Genomic DNA, 17,427 nt, shown 5'->3' with positions numbered 1-17,427 from the left:
GGCAATGGCTGGACAGACAGACGGGAGGCCTGGATCCTTGGGCTGGCCCAGGACCCAGCGGTAAGAGCCGGCGCCTTGTCTTGTACTGCTTTCCCCTGCAGGCGGAGCCGTGGTTTTTCAAGAGCTGGTTTAGCTGGTTGGAGCCAGAAGACACAGAAGAGCCTGAAGCCAAGGTGGAAGAAACCCAGCAAGACTCGCCAGCCAGGACAGAGCCGAAAAGGAGCCAGGAGAAGCTGAGAGCGCTGGAGAAGAAGGAAGAGAAGCCCAGAGAGAGTCTGATGGCTCAGCCCGAGAGAGGCAGCAAGAAGGAGATGCAGCCCAAGGACAGGTCCCCAGAGGGCAAGACCAGCAAAATCCATAGGGTGCCCCCAGCGGGCGCTGCCCAGGAGGAGGAGGGAGAAGAGCAGCAGCGCAGCAGCAAGAGAGCCCGTGGGGAGGGGAAGGAGGGCAAGCGGAGGGAGTGGAAGGAGCGGCCCAGGCGGGAGGAGGGGAAGGGCCGCCACACCAAGCCCAACTCGCAGGCCCAGGGGCCAGGCCGCAAGGAGCGCAGGCCTGATGAAAGCTGGAAGCGGGACTATAAGCAGCAGCGAGGGGAGCACAAGGGCAGGAAGCCGTGGGAGCAGCATGCGTCCTTTGCCCACAAGGTCAAGGAAGGCAAGCGGCACGACTGAGAACCTGCCCCTCGCCGCTAACGTTCTTGAGCAACGGCGCTGAGCAACACTAAATCCAGGGGCACCCAAATTCCCGGCCCCCAGGGCTCCAGGCTGAAGCACTTAACGAGCCCAGAATTTAATCCCCGAGAGCCGTGCTCACACGTGAGATTTGCTGGCGATTGATTTTCCCTCCAGAGACAAATAGACATTGCTTGTTTGCTGCGTTCCCCAGTCATTAAAAGAGCCTGCCAGCGATAGCTTCATCCGCGCCATGGTTACAGAGGCAGCAATGTGGTCTTGTGCTCAGAGCCGTGGCCTGGGAGCTCTGAGTTCTGTGCCCAGCTCTACCACTGACTTGCTGGGTGCTGCTGGGCAAATCACATCACTTCTTTGTGCCTTGTGTTTCCCCCTCTGTCAAATGGGGATGACGCGACTTCTCTATGGCCAGGGGAGCTGTGTGGGGTTGTGAGTGCGGGCGAGACGCTTTGAGATCCCCAGAGAAGCTGAGTGTTAGTGCCAGGTATCACGGCTGGCTCTGGGAACGGCCAGCTGCTGTCATGCGCTTCCACCAGCCTCCAGCTCAGCTTTGGACTCCCCTGCATTAGACACTTAAAGGCGAGCTGAAGGGGGGAGGGAGGATGAGTTTGTCTTTTCTTGCTTCATGAGCGTCCCTCTGTTCCCACCACAGATATTTTTCTGCTTGTTTTTTTAACCTTAGCAATAATCAGACTGCCCAGGTTTTGCTGGAGGACTCTTTGGAGGTCTTGGATGTACAAAGAGCTTTCGCATGGGGGTCTCCAGCTGTCAGGTTTTAACATGGAGAGCTTTTCTCCCAACTGTTTGTCAGACATTTGAATTGAATCGGTGTGAACAAAACACACCAAAAGACAAAGGTTTTAACAGGCTGAATAAAAATCTCTTCCCCTGCCAATTATTCAGGTTTCAGACTTCTATGGTGTCCATGATGCTACAATCCTATTAGTTTTCCAGTCATCCATAGAGACTGCCAGGAAAATCTGAAGGTCTAATAGCAAAACCAAGCAGGCGGGTGGTGGGGGGAACCTTTGAGCTTGCCTTCTAAGAAAGGAGCAAAAAAGGCACAACCCCCAATACCCCTTTGAGGCCCCTTTAAGTGGTAGTTTTAATGTCTAGAAACGACAGCGAAGTGCATTATTTCTCAATGCGTTAGTAAGACCAGGAAAAGCACTGCAGCCCCACACAGCTGAGTTAAATAGTTTATTCTGACCCCTGCTGATTTAACAAAAACAGCCTTTTTACTAACGTATTAAACTGAATGTTTTAAAAAAGAAATCTGTTCCACGCTTTGTACGTTGGATGCATCTTTGCCATGAATGGAACCAGCCCCACTCCTGCCCAACCCACCCCGCACCCAAGGAGCCGAACCTGCAGCGTTTCAGTCATGTCAAAACTGCTGCCTGGTTACAAACAAACGCTCCCCTGGCAGTCTGGGAACAGGACGGGGCCATTGGCCTGAGCATAAGCTGTGATCGTCCTCCTGGTTTCTCATTGTCTCACAAAGGGAGGTGCCAGAATTGCTTGGTCAAGTTACCTGCCTGGCAGGAGCGTAAGTTAACGCCTCCTGTGGCTGTTCGCTGCATGAGGCGAGGTCAGTGCTGGGGTGTTAGGAGACAGGGCTCCTAAGAACAAAGGGGGGGGGGGGAAGACAAAATAGACCCACTGAAACCTGCCCCGGGCGTCTCTCGTTGTTGTTGCTGTATACAGACTAACACAGCTACCCCTCTGGAATCTCTCATAGCAGTTGCTCAATATCAGCCACTTGAATAAAGGCTGCACCAGGGCTTTTTGCAGCCCCCCCCCGCCGTTTTCACTCACTCCTGCAGCTCCAGCCGAGGTCTCGGCCCAAGGAGAATAACGCAGCAGCCCATTCTCGCGGGCGTGCTGCACACACCAGACACTCCAGGGAGGGGCGAGCTGAAGAGGTCACTCTTTATTATGTTGCACGCTGTGCCCCCACCCCCCCCCCAGTGCCCAGGACGTGCGACACGCTGAGGGAACCTTCGTGTTACTGCCCTGCACGCTGGGCCTTCTGGCCTGCCCTGGGCTTCAAATGCTGCTCTGCATAGAGAGCAGGTCCCAGCTCGGCCATGCCAACCCTGGGCTTAGCGAAGTGCAGGGAAGGTTGTGGGAATCTTTCCAGACCCCCTGCGTCAGTGAGGTCTGCGCACCGGCTTTTAGTGAGGCATGTGCGTAAGTACCTTGTTGATGCAGGCCCGTAGCCAGGCAGGAGGGTACCGGAGAATCTTGCACTTTCCCCAGTAGGGCAGCCAGCAAGGGGAGGTATGTGCCCTAGTGCAGCTGTGGTCTCTGAGGAGCCGTAGGTATAAGTGTGGAGGGGTTTTCCCATCAGCAGTGGTGTACCGAGGGGACCATGCCCCCGGGTGCCAGCCTGGGGGAAAGGGGACACCGGCCGGGCCCTCCTCGGAGGAGCTGCCCATGCTGACATCCCGGATGTCTGTGCCGATCTGGCCCCTCTACCCCCACGCTGGGCGCAACGAGGGAGCCGCGGGGACCCCAGCTGCACAGGAGCCAGGCAGCTCCCCCTCCCGCCCGCCGGGCGGCCTGGGGGCATCTGCCCATCACTCTGCTGCCAATGGCGGTGGGGGAGGCGCAAATACAAGTATTGGGCATTGGAGACCCACAGTATGCCACTGCTAATCAGTCCTCTTCCCGTGGAAGGACATGACGTTATCACCACACAAATCAGAGCAAAGTGTGTCACAAGCGCTGCCCTGGAGGGGAAAAGCAGCTCCGTTTATTGGGACGAATAAATAAATATTGGTGCGTTTGGGCTCTTCACCCATCCCATTGGCACAAAAGCTACAGGGAGTTCACAGGACGGTGGGTTTGCCAAATGCCAAGGTCTTTGAGTCAGGGGTCACTCACACTTTGGTGGGGGTGACGTTTGCACCTGTCCCATCAATGAGGGGGGGCGCCCAGGATTTGTAACCTGCTAATCTCCCTCTGAGCTAAACTAGCACCAACCCCACTAAAAGCCAGGCACGTCTACCACTGTAGCTTGTTCTGGCTACAGAGCTGGGGAGTCGCCTTCAGCATCAGACCACACAGAAGTGTCTCATCCCACACCTGAGGAGGACACACCCAACCCAGAACCAAGTCCCCGCAGCAGCAGAATGGCCTCCGGATTGGACCAGAACCCAGCAGCCCCTACTCATCAGCATTCACTGACTCATCAGCTGAGCCGGCTGACATGTGAGCTCACGAAGCATCATTGGTCACATCGGCAAACTCCCAGTGCAGAGCCTGCCTGCCCGCCCCATCTCCCCTCCTTTTGCACCACAATGATGAGAGCAGGGCTCAGGCAGCAGGATTTTTACCCTGATGTTACCAGGGTCCTGCCTTGGGTTGGAGTTACCGCTCTGTGACATGCTGCAAGATTCATCCGCGACTGCTACAGCCAAGCGTGCTGCACGGCAGACCTGGAGGCGCTGGCAGGGCTTTGTGAATGGCCAGGTGTGCAGCAAGGGAAGGGGACTGAGATCCATCCGCAGAGCTGCAAGGGGGCCCGGCCCTGGAATAGCAAGGGGTGCACCACGCCCCGCCCCTCCGCCAGCAAATAGGAACAGCAGAGCACTAGGTGTGTGGCAGAGGCCTGTAACCACGGCCCCCATCCCCACCGCCATGGAGCAGTACAAGCCCCCGGGTCACTCGTGTTTCTGCACCGGGGGGGTTGATTGTGAGAGCTGCTGCTCAGCTTCGCTCGCTGAGACCCCAGCAAAGTACTGGCTGGTCTGGAGGCCCGGCCAGCTGAGCAGGGGAGGGGGCATGCCCACCAGCCAGCGTGGGTATTAGCCAGCTGTGCTAAGTGTGTGTGTGGGAGGGTCCCCCGGAGCCCTTGGGAGCAATGGATCTTCCCTTCTCTCCTGCCGCTCTCAAGGAGGCGGCTGCTCAGAGCCACGGCGTGCTCCCACCGTGGGGGGCTGAGTTAGCTGCCCCTGCAGCCCTCCTGCCCCCTGCCAAAGGAGGTCATCATGACCCCTGGAGCAGACGGCACCCCCCTGCCACGCCCCTGCAGTCGATCTGCACTTGAAGTGAGAGACCAGGCGTAGCACAAACCAAAGGCCAGGCAAGCTTCCCCCATAGCAGTGCCATGCCCCTCGGGGCTGGCCTGCAGCACACCCCTGCTCTGCCAGCCTGATCTCCAGCACTGCCAATGCACCTCGCACCTGCCCTGCAGCACCCCCCACCTCACGCTGCCTCTCTCGGCACAGGATTGGAATCGCTGCTTCCACGACAGAGTGGCCTGCGTGCAAAGTCCAGCGCCTGAGCTAGCCCATGGCAGCCAGCAGTAGCGCTAGCATGCTTGCATCAATCCCCTGGGTGCTGATAAGCTGGACTCTCCCTTCCTCCCTCCCCAGTACAGATTTCCCCCCAGGACGCCCCCAGCGCACTCAGCACTAAATGGTGAGAAATAAAACCCTACGCTATGGATAAATACCTGCACATACAAGAATCAGGCAGGAAGGGGCCGGGTCTCTGCTGCCCGTCACGGCCCCTCCACAGCCCACGTCTAGTAAAGCTGGAGGGGTCAGACTTGACCTGTTGCTGCACTCTGGGCTCCGGCCACACGCCACTTGCGCTGCCCCTGTGCTCTGCTGCCATTGCGGTCCCGGGGGGCAGAGACACCTGGGCCTGCAATCAGCTTCCCGAAGCGCCATGGGCCCATAAACCTACCAGGGCCAGAGTGAAACAACGAGCCAGGATCGCAGGGGAAAGACAGCTGTGAAACCCGCAGCCCAGGCCACGGCCTCAGCTCAGCCGCCTCCCTCCAAGCTCCGAAGGCCAAAGGACGCCAGGGAGAGACGGGACAGGCCGGGCGCCTTTACCGACAGCCGCACTCCTCCGCCACCATGTTGGGGAAGGTCCTGACCTGCATCCCCGCCTCGCTGATGCTGATGAACTCCCTGTCGGAGTACTTGACCGGCACGCAGCAGGGGCTGCGCCGCAGGGGCGTGCCCCGTTCCTGCATTTCCATCAGCAGCACGGTGTGGGCGAAGTAGTCAGAGATGCGGGTGGAGAGCGGCAACTGGCAGGGGCCCTCGCAGTTCTTGGCCATGTATCTCTCGGGGACGATGACCTTCTCGTAGCGGAGGTCGACCGTCAGCTCCTGCAGCCGGCAGTAGGCCCGGGGCCCAGCGCTGCGGTTCTGCCGTGACACCTTCCTCTTCTCCTGCCAGTGGGCGCGCACCGTCTGCAGGGCTTTGAGAAGCAGCAACGTGCGCAGCTTCCTGGGCCCCTGAGGCAGCTCCGCGGGGTCGTGGCTGCCCGGCCCCAGGGGGAAGCCCAGGGGGTAATAGCAGAAGGCCAGGAGCTGCTGGAAGAGGCCTGCGTTGGCTTGAAAGGCTGGGATCTCCCTCAGCTCCTGGATGATGTTCTGGAGCTTCTCCAGCAGCAGCTGCAGCAGGCTGCCTTCCAGCCGCCAGTGCCCGAACTGTTGCTCCAACAGGGCCTGGCTGTCCTGGGGGAACAGGAGCACCAGGGGCTCTTCAGACTGCACCAGCCGCTCCAGGGCCGCCCCCTCGGACAGGTTGAGCAGCTGGTGAGGCAGCGTCTCCATTGTCTTGAAGTCCAGCCAGTGGTGGAGGCCGGAGGCGGCAGGCGGCTCCTCTGAGGGGCTCAGGACCCTGCTGATGAACCTGGTCAGGCTGCCCAGGAACTGATCGCGGCTGGCGGGTGCGGGGGATGAAGCATTGGCCTGGCTGGTGGCTGCGTCAGAGGCCGGCTCCTCGACTCGACCATCCGGGGCCAAGCTGCTAGGGGGGCACAGAGCGGGTCACACAGGAGCCTTTATGCGTCCTGTGATGGGTAACGGCCCAACCACAGGCCTCTGGGTCCCTTCCCCCATGGGGCCCAGCCCCCCACACACAATGGTAAGGCACCTGACTGCAGGGCCTGACACTGCCCACCCAATTCCTGTTGCATGAGGTTATCAGGGCTCGGCCCCTTCCTGCCTCCCGGTGGGCTCCGTACAGGAGAGGAATCCCCATACAACGGAGCCCATGTGGCTTTCTTACGTGCCCCAGAGGGGGATTAGTGCTGGCGAACGGCGCCCCGCTGGCAGCCGCTGGAGCAGGGAGGGCTGTAACCATAGAACAGCTGCAGCCATGCCAGCCTCCCACCCTGGCCCCCCACTGGCCCTCCCACGGCACCCTCTGCGGGGCTCACCCTCCCCTTGGGCTCTGCGCTGCAGCCCTGCCCACTGGAGCACCAATGGGAGGTTGCCACGGGGGCGCCTGTCTCCCAAGAACAAGACTGAGACCCACCCAACTCATTTCACACAGCCCTGGGGGGGGGAACATGCTGCACTCAGACCTGTGAGCAGCTTCTCCCGCAGCCATCAGCCCCTGCAACACCCCCACCCCCGTTTGCCCCAGCATGTGACAGGGCTGCCCCCAAAGAAGCCAACCCATCGCAGAGCCCTGGACACGGAGAACAGCCCAGAAAAGACCAGCCCTGCCAGGATGCCGCCCCCCATGCCCCCGGCTCACAGGATCCCTCCATGCCCAGCGCCCGCACTGCTCCCATGGCAGCTATTCAGCCTGGCTTGGTTCTAACCCCACGGGGCCAGCAAACGAGTCGACGTCCCAGTCATCTGGGGGTTTTCAGTGCCCCCCGTGCGGCCTGACGGGCAAAGCAGGGGTGCTTGGGCAGGCTGCGCTGCTCCGAGCTGACGGCAGGTGAGCGGGAGTCTCCCCGGCTGGGGGGGCGGGTGCTCGCCCTCTTTCTCCCCCTCCCTCTCGCCTCTTGTTTCAAGTCCCGAAACACTACGCACCTGGGCTGTGGGTAAGGGGCCGTCTCCACCACGCCGCCCACGGGGAGGAAGGAAGAGGGGGACAGGGCGTCTTCGCATCGCAGCTTCGCCAGCAGGAGCAAGGCCGGGGTCATACGGGTGAAACGCTTCTCATCGGTGCCAAAGAGCAGCTGCCGGGCCTCCGCGGGGGGCAGGAGGGAGCCTGGCAGGGATCGGAGAGGGTGAGGAAGGGGGATAAGCAGCAGCAAGATGCCCCTTCCCACTAAGGGCCTGGAGCCCGCCCTCGTCCCCACAGTACAGATGGGTTTTCAAAAGGTCACGCAGAGCCACGAATAGAACCCAGGAGTCCGGGCTGCCAACGCCCTGCACTAACCCCTAGGCCGCACTTCTGACCCAAAGAACCCCTCTGTGTTTGTGGACAGGGGCCAGTCAGCAGGAGCTACCTTGGCCACCATGCCTCCCCCCACGGGCACTCAAGACCCCAATGGGCTTCGGGCCCCCCACCCCGTTACAAAGAGCTGCTCTGAGAGCTCACAGCTGTCTGGGGCAGCACCCCCCCCCCCAAACCGCCGTACCTCCATCGCCATGACGCCTGATTGCCAAGGAAATATCAAAGCTGAGCTGCCTGTGCGCCCGGACGGCGGACGTCACCGAGGCCCCGAGCAGCAGGTAGCGGGTGTCCCTGAAGAGGCAGAAAGCCTGCAGAGAGAGCAGAGAGCCGGGAGCCCAGCCCGAGTGAGGGTGAGACAGGGGACAGCAGCGGGAGGGGGGCGACGGGGAAGACCCTTTGCACACGAACCCGTCCCTGCCTGGCTCACCCCATACAGGCGGGACAAACAGGAGCGTGTCTGCAGAGGCAGCTGAGCATGAAGGAATGAACCTTTAAATCAAGGTGACTGACTGTTGGGGAACAGGAGGGGCACGGTGGAGTCTGGTCTGGCTCCCGCCGCCTGCACACCAGACGCGTTGCTGGCTACAAAGGCGGCTCTGTCCATCTCCTGCAGGAATCGGACATGCAGAGGGCAGCATTACAACCCGCTCCTGGCCAGGAGCCCAGCCCCTAACAGTGCAGATGTGAAGGGCCGATCAGCACAGCTGATGGCTGTTCCCAGGGCCAGAGGGGCCAGGGCAGGGCAGAAAGGGGCGGGGGGCATGGGGGAGAGTCCATCTCTTCAGCACTAGGAAATGCTGGAAAAGGGAAGCGCCAGAGTCTGTAGCGGCGGATCACAAATGAATCCAGGAGGCGATGAGCAAAATGGGCGTGGCAGCGTCCTTCCCTGCGCTTCCCCCGGGCCTGGCAGTGTCATTTCCTGCGCTTCCCCCGGGCCCTCCTTCTCCGACGGCCAGTGGAGCTTAGTGCCCACGGCCCGCTCAGCCCTTGGCCCTTTTGCTGTGACTGAAACAAGGAGCTGGTGAGTTTTCTAATCCCTGCTGACCTGAGACGATTTCACCCCAGGGCCGTCAGGTCAGAGGGATGCTCCCCACCGCCAGCCAGCTGTTCCGGCAGCACTGAGCAGAGCCCACACGGGGCTTGGGGCTCTGTCGAAAATCCAGATTTAAAGAAACGAGGAGCTTCCAACCTGCAAGGGATTCTCCCTGTGCAGCCGACTGGGCCACAAACCCGAGGGGGAGCAGCTGCCTCCTCCATCCTTGGGCAGCTCAACACGGGAGGGGCCTGACCAGCTGGCCCAGGGTGCGCAGAGTGTGTCTCAAGCGTGCGTACTCACAGCTACGTGCCTGGTATGCCGCCATTGTGCAGCACAGGTTTCTTACTACCCCACTGAAGGCAACAGGAGCTTTGCCCTTGCCTCTGACAGGGGCAGGCCATCGCACACCCTCCTTCCCCAACACAGGGGAAATCCTACTGCCAGAGGTAGCCTTGCCAGAGAAAGGCTGCGGGGTTTGGCTGGACACCGTGAGAACGCCCTGAGCCGCCTCTGTTTCTTTCCTCTCAGTGGTTCAGGCTCAAACATGCTCAGTTCACTTGTGCAAAGAGGATCTACCCCACTGGCTGTAAACTCCCCCTGCGAGCTGAAACCCAGCAGCTGCATGAGGCTCAGTCTACTGTAGCGGGATCAGCCGTGACAGATGCACGGCCTCGTTTGTGTCAGCGACATAAGCAAATCCCAGACGTGCAGAGAGAGAAGGCGCTGAGGTGAGCGGTTTTAAGAGGTTTTCATATTTACGTGGATGGTTCCTGCAAATAAGTGAGATGGCAAAGGTGTGTCTGCAGGGGGCGCTGCCCCAAATCCCGCCTTTCTCCTGCAGCAGAACCGTGCACTTGAGAAATCTGGCTGCTTATTTTAGTGCCCACATGGCAGCTGAGCTCTGGGAAATCTGGCCCTTCGTGGGCACGTCGGCTCTGAAAAATGACAGTTAAAACGGCACGACCTCATTCAACAGCCCTTCTCCCTGTACGTATCAGAGCCCGATCCACCCAGTCTGTTCCCATTAGCGCTGTAAGACCAGCCCAGCGCCAGGAGAGGTGCTGGAGTTTAGTCCTTCTTGTGCATCGTCCTTGGAGCTGTTCTCTAGGTTCCCCTGGCATGGCCAAATTTAGCCTGGGCTTTCTCCTGTTCCATCTCCTTGTCTCCAAGGGCAGAATCTGGCCCGCAGGCTCTTCTCACAGCTGATGAGCCAGGTGTGAGACGGGAAAGGGAGAGTCATTCGTGAGGCTCGGAGTACATCTGCACTGCAAATGGCAGCCTGCGGCAGCAAGTCAGAGCCCAGCTCTACGGACCGGGGCTCAGAGCCCAGCTCTACGGACCGGGGCTCAGAGTCCAAACGTCTACACAGCCACTTTTAGCTCTAGAGTCTGGTGCTCTGGTCCAGTACTCAGGGCCCAGCTAGAGCCTGCAGGTGTAAGGCTGGCTAACGACGTGGCTCTTTGTCTCCCACTAGTGGGGACAGCACGTATAGACCTTTACGAGTTTGCTACAGCCTCTCTGTGCCAGTAGAGTTGGTCCTTCAGCTCATGCACTGAGATCTCAAGGCGCAGATGACCCACCGTTAAATGACACTACCAGCCCCATGTGAAGTGAGCACATATGAGCTGGAATCCCCAACAGCCAACAAACACAGATCCCTACGGGGCCGTTTGTACAGTCGTCCCCACTCAAAGCTCACACAACTTGATGCATTTTATCAGTGGATTCCTATAGGAGCAGAGAGAACAGCTGAGTGGCAGGCAAGCAGGGTTTGTGCATCTGCCCCTGCTGCCTGGTTACATGGGATGCCTCAGCCAGGGAGCTACCCTTCCAGGGGTTACCCCTGCTTCTCTCTTGCTGGGTACAGCCTGGTATACCAGTGCTAGAGGGCTTGGGGCTCGGTGGTGCTGTCGTTTGTCTGGGTGATGAATTGATAGCGCGCGACACAATGGAAGCTGGGAGCTGTCTGCCTTCCTCGCCCAGGATCACAGGAGGTTCTGGCTGCACACAGAGACCCCCGTCCCCTTTGTCTTTCCCGCAGGACTCAGGTTGGATGATGGGATAAGAGCACCACCTACAGGAATGCCAGGGACACTTTGAATCTCCACCTGCTATATCAGGGATGCTCAGAAGAGAATCCATGGAGGTGATGGGGGAGGGCTGGGGCTCAGGATCATGGCACAAAATAAAAAAAATAGTTACAGTGCAGCAAGGGGATCTATGCCAACTAAAGCGATGGGTTTATTTGGTTGGTAGCCTGTGCCAGGTGCCAATCTAGCTCCTAGTGTGTGGGGTGTGCTGCAAAAAAATCCTTCACAGCAGGTGCTACTTGGCCTCCTTGCTAACAGCAGAGGGGCCAAGGATTGACTGGGCCATGGAGCCTGAGCCGTTAGTGGCCTAGCACAAGACATGTTGGTGGGGGGAGCGTGCTCTGCAGCAACTCAGCTGTGCCTGCTCTGCAGATAGCAGTGGGGCACAGAGGAAGAAAGCAAGAACTGGGCAACTGCTTACCTGCTTCGGGTGCAGCCCATCTCCTGAGGCCAGGAGCTTCTCTCTTCCTTTGCTGCCCTTCCTTTCCCTGCTTCCAGGATAAAACACCAGCAAGGCAACCTGGAGCTTTCCAAGCGACCGCCCAACGTCCTCTTGAAAAGGCAGCTTAAACCTGAGCTTTGTCTCAGCATCCCACTTCACTGCCAGAGAAAGACCAACACACAGAATGACACTCTTGCTGGTAAATGGAAATCCTCCTTTAACATGCAGCTAACCTGTGGAACTCCTGGACACAAGATATCAGAGGCCAAGCGTTTCAAGGATCACCAAAAAAAGTATCAGACCATGATACACAGTGGCACTAGCTAGAAAAGAAAACCACACGAGTTACAAACCTTCCTGTTGCAGGGCACAAACCAATTATTAACTGCCAGGGATTAGGAAGAAATTTCCCCTAGAGGCAGGTTATTCTGTCATCACCCATTGCCGGGATTATTGCACCTTCCTCAGAAGCAGCTCGTACTGGCCACTGCAGAAGCCAGGATAATGAGCTAGACGGAGCCCTGGTCTGAACTGGCAGTTCCTAGGCTCCTTAGGTTTCAGTCACTCCGAGCCGAGCTGCCAAAGGGATCTGCCCCACCCCTTGTCATGCTGGACGCACTCAGGCTTGCTGCTGGTGGCATTAGAAGGTTCTTGTTTCTGCTGCCCCGCCCACAGCATGGAATTTCAGGAAAGTTTTGCTTCCTGCTCCTGTTCCAAGCCAAGATCAGGCCAGGCACCATTTTAGCAAACCCCAGCTATTTCTACGCATTGCCCGCTTCCTGCCAGTTCCCTGGCCTTTCCGCGTCTCTGGGCTCAGGGGGATGCCCTCCCATGAGCACGTCAGGGCTGTCACTGTGCTGTACGCGATGTCCAGGCTGAACTTCTCAGTCACACTGAGGACAGAATCCAGATCCTCCTGCTTCACAAGCCCAGACTGCCACTTAACACAAAAGAGAAATGGCTTTTGGCATTATTTAGGGCCTAGAACACTCCGCAGTTCTGATTCCAGCCAGTAGAGGGCAGAGGATTGTCGCACTCCGTCCCCACCCAGTTCATTACACCTCTGAAACCTTCCCCCTTTTCCAGCTCTGATCTGTCTAGTTTCTTTTCCCCAGGCTTTCACTCCTGCTGTGTGACCTCTGGTGTCCCTCCAGAGATGGTTCTCGGCACCCACAGCAGCAGCCGGGGTAAGCGTGCATGTGTGTGGCCTCCTGAAATCTGTCACAGCAGGATGCTTTTCAAGGAGACGGGATAAGGCACTTGGAGGACATCACAAATGCATTCTCTGGCAGAAGCTATTCCGGTAACAAGCTGTTCTTAGAGGAGCATGAGGTCCTACCATTGATTCCTCTGGGGCCCCCCACTGATTTATTTACTTAGGAAGTTCCTACAAAGCAGGGGGAGGCGGTAATGGGGAAGTCATTCAAAGATCTCCAAGGCCCAGAGCAAGGTGAATTGCTCATCCTAACAGAGTCCTGGCAAAATGCTGAATCAGAAGCTGCCGCCTGTTCAGAAGCAGGGCCCAGAGAGCTGGAGTTTGGAGTGGGAGGGGTGACACCCACATCAGAACGGTCCTTCTGGGTCAGAGCAATGGTCCATCTAGCCCAGTATCCTGTCTTCCGACGGTGCTGCTGCCAGGTGCTTCAGAGGGAGTTAAGAGAACAGGGCAATTTATCAAGTGATCTATTCCCTGTCACTCAGTCTCAGCTTCTAGCAGTTCAACAAATCCAAAGAGCTCATATCTTCCCAGGGCAGATTCCCACTGGGAAGAGATGAGTAGCACACACCCATATGTGGACCTTAATCAAGGAGGCTGAAAGAGGTTCCAGGCAGACTGGAGGGTTTCACTGACCCAGGGATACGAGTGTTGTCTGGTGGACCAACAAGAGGGCTAGGATTCAGAATTCCTGGCTTCTACCCTCACCGCTGCACTGACTCAATGCCCTTGGACAAGTCACGTCCCCACTCTGTACTGCAATTTCCCCACCTGTAAAGAGGGGAGGATCCGCCTTGTGAAGTGATTTGAAATCCATGGATGGGTGCAGCTGAATGATGGACAGTTTTGCTGCTCAGAACCCTAATTACTGGGATGGCAAAACATGAGTTGCTCTGATTAGAGACTGCATGGCTCCCAGAGCGTCTGACAGCACCACAGCATGCTGAGCATGTAACATTGGCAGCTAAGGTCAAGACATTGCTTCAGCGGAGCTGCATGGAAAGGTTTGGATCGATGACAGGAAATGGGCTATGTAGCCCTTCCCTGCCCAAACACAGGGCCAGGCAGGGATGTCAGCATCTGTAAGTTATCTACCAACTGTTTGTGTTAGTTGATGACCTCATTGTAGGGTCTAGGGCACAGGTGGCCACCCTGTGAAATCCTCCACTGTCTTTTGCTAACCACCTTAGGAGGCAATGGAAGGATTGGCTGGGCCATGAAGACAGCTCCTGCCCATAGGCCCTCTGCACAGGGCTTAGGTGGATTGGCAGGGGTGGTATGTAGGGAACGTTACATGACTGCTGCTTGCACAGTGGATGTGCCAGGCTGTCAATCTGCACAGAGTTCACTTGAACAGGAGAGAGAGAAATGATGCTCCCAAGAATCTGAAGGCAAAGTACGAGGGAAGAAGGACCCACATTGGCCCAGGAGAGCAAGCCTTCAGAGCACTGGCAAAGGGGCTGATGGCTGATTAAGCAAGAGAGCACAAAGGACTTCCTTTCTCTGTCTCTATCAGCGCAGAACAAGGCGGATGTCCAAGCCAGGCACAGATCCTGCAGAGTCAACGGGCAGGATGCTGTGTCACTGTCATGGCTGCTGCACAGCAAGTCATCTAAACTGGGATTTTTCACTCAGAGCAAACCACCCCTCTCCCCCTGTGAGGGAGGTAGAATTATCCCCATTTTACAAATGGGGAAACTGAGGCACAGGGCGGGGATTCGACTCGCCCAAGTTCAAAGCACTGTAGGGCATAAACCCTCTGTTTTGTGTTTTTTACAGCACCTAGCACAAGGGTGGGGGTCCAATGTCCATGACTGAAGCTCCCAGGAGCTACTACAATACAAATAATAAATAGCAAATGAACGGCAAAGTCAGGAATAGAATCCAGAACTACGGACAGCTAGATCTCTGCTGTAGCCACTAAGCAGTGGTCCATCAAGAGATCCTCCTCACATCTTTTACACCTTCAAAACCCTGGAAAGACATTTGTGCTCACCAGAGATCTGAGGAGCAGGTGACTATTCTGTAGTACGTTCCCATTTTATAGCTGTGGAAACTGAGTCACAAAGCGCTTAAGACCAAAAACATTCAAGCCACTGACTTGGGGTGCCTCAGCTGATGGGTACCCAATGTGGGCTAAGTGACTTGTGCCACGGAGTCCAGCCAGGAGCTCGGCTACCGTGTGTTGGGTGTGGAGATCCTGGAGAGATCAGCACATTAGAAAAGGCATCAGAGCCAAGATTAAATTGAACCAGTTCTGCCTCCCAGGCCTCTGTTCAACCCAGTAAACCACACAGCCTCCGTAAACTTGGTTTTGAAGAACTTAACACTGTGCATTACTTAAGTAAAGTGACTAGTAGCAAATGCAAGTGATAATGCAGCAAAACATGGTTGAATGCTTAGGGGACACAATTTCGCTAAATTGAGGGGCAAATTTGTTTTCATTTAAAAAATACAAAAAATAGTTAACGACAAAAGCTACCTGTTGTTTCGCAGGCCCTGGGATGCTTTCCCAAGTCCTGAACTAACTTGGATTATTCAGAGCCACACACATTCAAACAACTGTCCTGGGAGCAGTGTTATAGTATGGTTTCCCTCACCAAGTACGCCCTAGATTTTTTTTTAGTCTGAGAACAGTAATACAGAGCCATGCTTCAGGATGAACTGGGTAGATCGGGGCACCGCTGACCAGGGACAGCACTATTCAGCTCTATATGGCTGGTTCAAATCCTCAGCTGGCCACCATTGCACAAGGAGGCTCAGCAGACAGGCCAAAAGCTTGGACACACCTTGGAGACTGAATTCCCTGGAAATGAGCCCTCTGGCTCAGGGGCGAAGCAAAGCGAGGGAACACTGACATTGCAGCTGCGTATGACTAAACCCATTTCAAAACCAGAAGGGACCATTATGGCCATCTAATCTGATCACCTGCATTACAAAGACCAAAGAATTCTAGTGACTCCTGCCTCAAACACATTGCTTTTAGAAAAGTTGAGAACGAACGAACAAACGATCTCTCTCTCTCTCATATATATTTAAATATGCTGTTGGCTGGGTGTATGGGGGTGGGAAGGTGAACCCGGTTTGGCTAGCATAGTTCTCAGCCAGGTCAAAACCCTGCCCATGCTAGAACGCTGCTGGTAAGAGATCCCTCAGACACAGGACATGGTTCCCAGTGTGAACAGGGCCAAAGACAGAACACCACTGATTTAGGAGAGTCAATGTTGCCCTTTCCTCCCTCACACCCCAGAGTAAGCGTGAGAGGCGGCTACACCTGGACAGATCCGTTCACATTTGCCTGCATAAGAGTCCTCATGCTATCTACTGCCCAGGAGGGACTGCACGGTTTCCACACAGGCAAACTCACTGTGAAGCATATCTCAGCCCTTGCTGCCAAGAATGGGATTGGAGACATTACACAGGAGATGGGCACTACTGGGGAAAGAACAAGAGCGTACTGTTCTCAGCAATCGGCTCTCTCGAGGATTTTATGCCGCACCCCCCACTGGGGTATAAAGAGCTCCTCTGAACTGGGTCACTGCTAGGAACGTGCAAGAACATTGTTATCCCTTTACCTTTCGGAACACAGCCTCTCTCGCCCCTCTCTTTTCCAAAAAGAGAACATTGTCTAAATTTAGCCTTTAGATTTCACCGTAAATATTGGAAGAACGAGTGAGATGGCCCTTCAGGGCCAGGAGGCAAGCAAGACTTCCTGTCAAGAGGAAGAGGGCAGTGGTGGAGTCCATTAACCCAGCAGTGCTGGAAGTCACATCAGCAGATGGGAGACTGTTAGGGATGGATGAGGACAGGCAACCACACTTGGGGTGATCACCACCATCGGAACTGTGGTTACCTTACAGACAAATGGGAAGTTAATTATACTGATTAGGTAATTTCTACTCTCAGAGAGGGACTCCCCGTCCCTCCCATTTCATTTTCTACTAACATCTGTCTTTGGTGTGCAAAGCAATATTTGCTTGGTAGGTTTTTAATACCACACTTATCAGCATGGTATCTGAGCTGCTCTCAACCCCAGCCAGTTCAGGATTCTCTTAGCTAACTCTTTCTAGGATTTAACAAAACACATACCTTCCTCAAGATGCAGCACAAGGAACCTGTTCTCCCCTGGGTCAGCCAAGTGAGCCTGGATGTGTTTCAGAGACAGGAGAGCAGCATGTCCCCCCCCAGTAGGACAGATCCCAAAGGTCTCCAGGTGGCCTTCATCCCAGCTGGAATGTCTCACCACCTGGAGGAAATCACTTTCGTAGCTGGTAAGGACACCCACAACTTCCAACTGACTCTGGCCCAAGCTGTTCCTCCTGTCCATTTTCACTGTGCACACTGGCCCTTCTAGCCCATCCATGGGCCAAGCGTGGAAGCTGGAATCTGACCCTAGATCTGGGAAAGCTTCTACCTCCTCAGGGATGAGCTGCTGGCATTTTGCTCCATTGGAATCATCTCCTGGGCTGTCACGCTTTAAGATGAGATGAGTAGCGGCTGTGGCCTTGGACTTCGATGCCATGAAGTTGGGATCTGGTCCTTCATATATACTCTCATCTTCCTTTTCTCTCTGCTCTTCTCCAAGTCCCAACTCCTTTGGAAAGGTTATTTTCAGTTCTTCTGCAGGTGAGACTCCTTCCCCAACACCTCCTTTTCTCGGCAGAGCAGTAGATGGGAGCAGCAGCAGCAGGCACTGCAAAGCCATTCCAAGCACGGGCCTCATGTTCCAGCTCCGAGCAGTTCCAAACTCACAGACTAGAATTGCTCGAGTGCATCCTTTGAAACTTA

The 17,427-nt window shown here is 56.3% G+C and overlaps 2 protein-coding genes across 2 annotated transcripts in view; one reads left to right on the top strand and one right to left on the bottom strand.

Annotated features, from left to right (window-relative positions):
- Window positions 1-1,984, top strand: part of JSRP1 (junctional sarcoplasmic reticulum protein 1) — a 58,189-nt gene extending 56,205 nt beyond the window's left edge. Inside the window, exon 7 of the mRNA XM_067557824.1 lies at window positions 102-1,984. Within this exon, the coding sequence (XP_067413925.1) occupies window positions 102-671 (570 nt within the window). The 3' untranslated portion in view covers window positions 672-1,984. The remainder of the gene's footprint in view (window positions 1-101) is intronic.
- A 3,431-nt stretch (window positions 1,985-5,415) lies between these two features.
- AMH (anti-Mullerian hormone) lies at window positions 5,416-17,427 on the bottom strand. Its single transcript, XM_067554348.1, has 5 exons — window positions 16,729-17,427; window positions 11,403-11,581; window positions 8,040-8,163; window positions 7,486-7,666; window positions 5,416-6,466 (listed from the first exon to the last, which is right to left on the bottom strand). Exons 1-5 carry the CDS (start codon window positions 17,360-17,362, stop codon window positions 5,536-5,538), a joined length of 2,049 nt encoding a protein of 682 aa, XP_067410449.1. The 5' UTR covers window positions 17,363-17,427; the 3' UTR covers window positions 5,416-5,535.

The sequence above is a fragment of the Emydura macquarii genome, unplaced genomic scaffold (genome assembly GCF_026122565.2).
Source record: "Emydura macquarii macquarii isolate MOO-44397 ecotype Brisbane River unplaced genomic scaffold, CSIRO-AGI_Emac_v2 contig_306, whole genome shotgun sequence".
Lineage (NCBI taxonomy): Eukaryota > Metazoa > Chordata > Testudines > Chelidae > Emydura > Emydura macquarii.
The sequence above is the reverse complement of the archived record's forward strand: the minus strand, read 5'-3'. Positions and strand labels throughout refer to the sequence as shown.

What these genes read in the sequence shown, in the direction of transcription:
- AMH (XM_067554348.1), bottom strand. Translation starts at nt 17,362, where the DNA reads ATGAGGCCCGTGCTTGGAATGGCTTTGCAGTGCCTGCTGCTGCTGCTC. An exon ending in TGTGCTGCATCTTGAGGAAG is followed by an intron (nt 11,582 to 16,728) that starts GTATGTGTTTTG and finishes TTTCTCTGGCAG; the next exon opens with TGAAGTGGGATGCTGAGACA. An exon ending in GCCCCTTACCCACAGCCCAG is followed by an intron (nt 6,467 to 7,485) that starts GTGCGTAGTGTT and finishes GTGCCCCCCTAG; the next exon opens with CAGCTTGGCCCCGGATGGTC.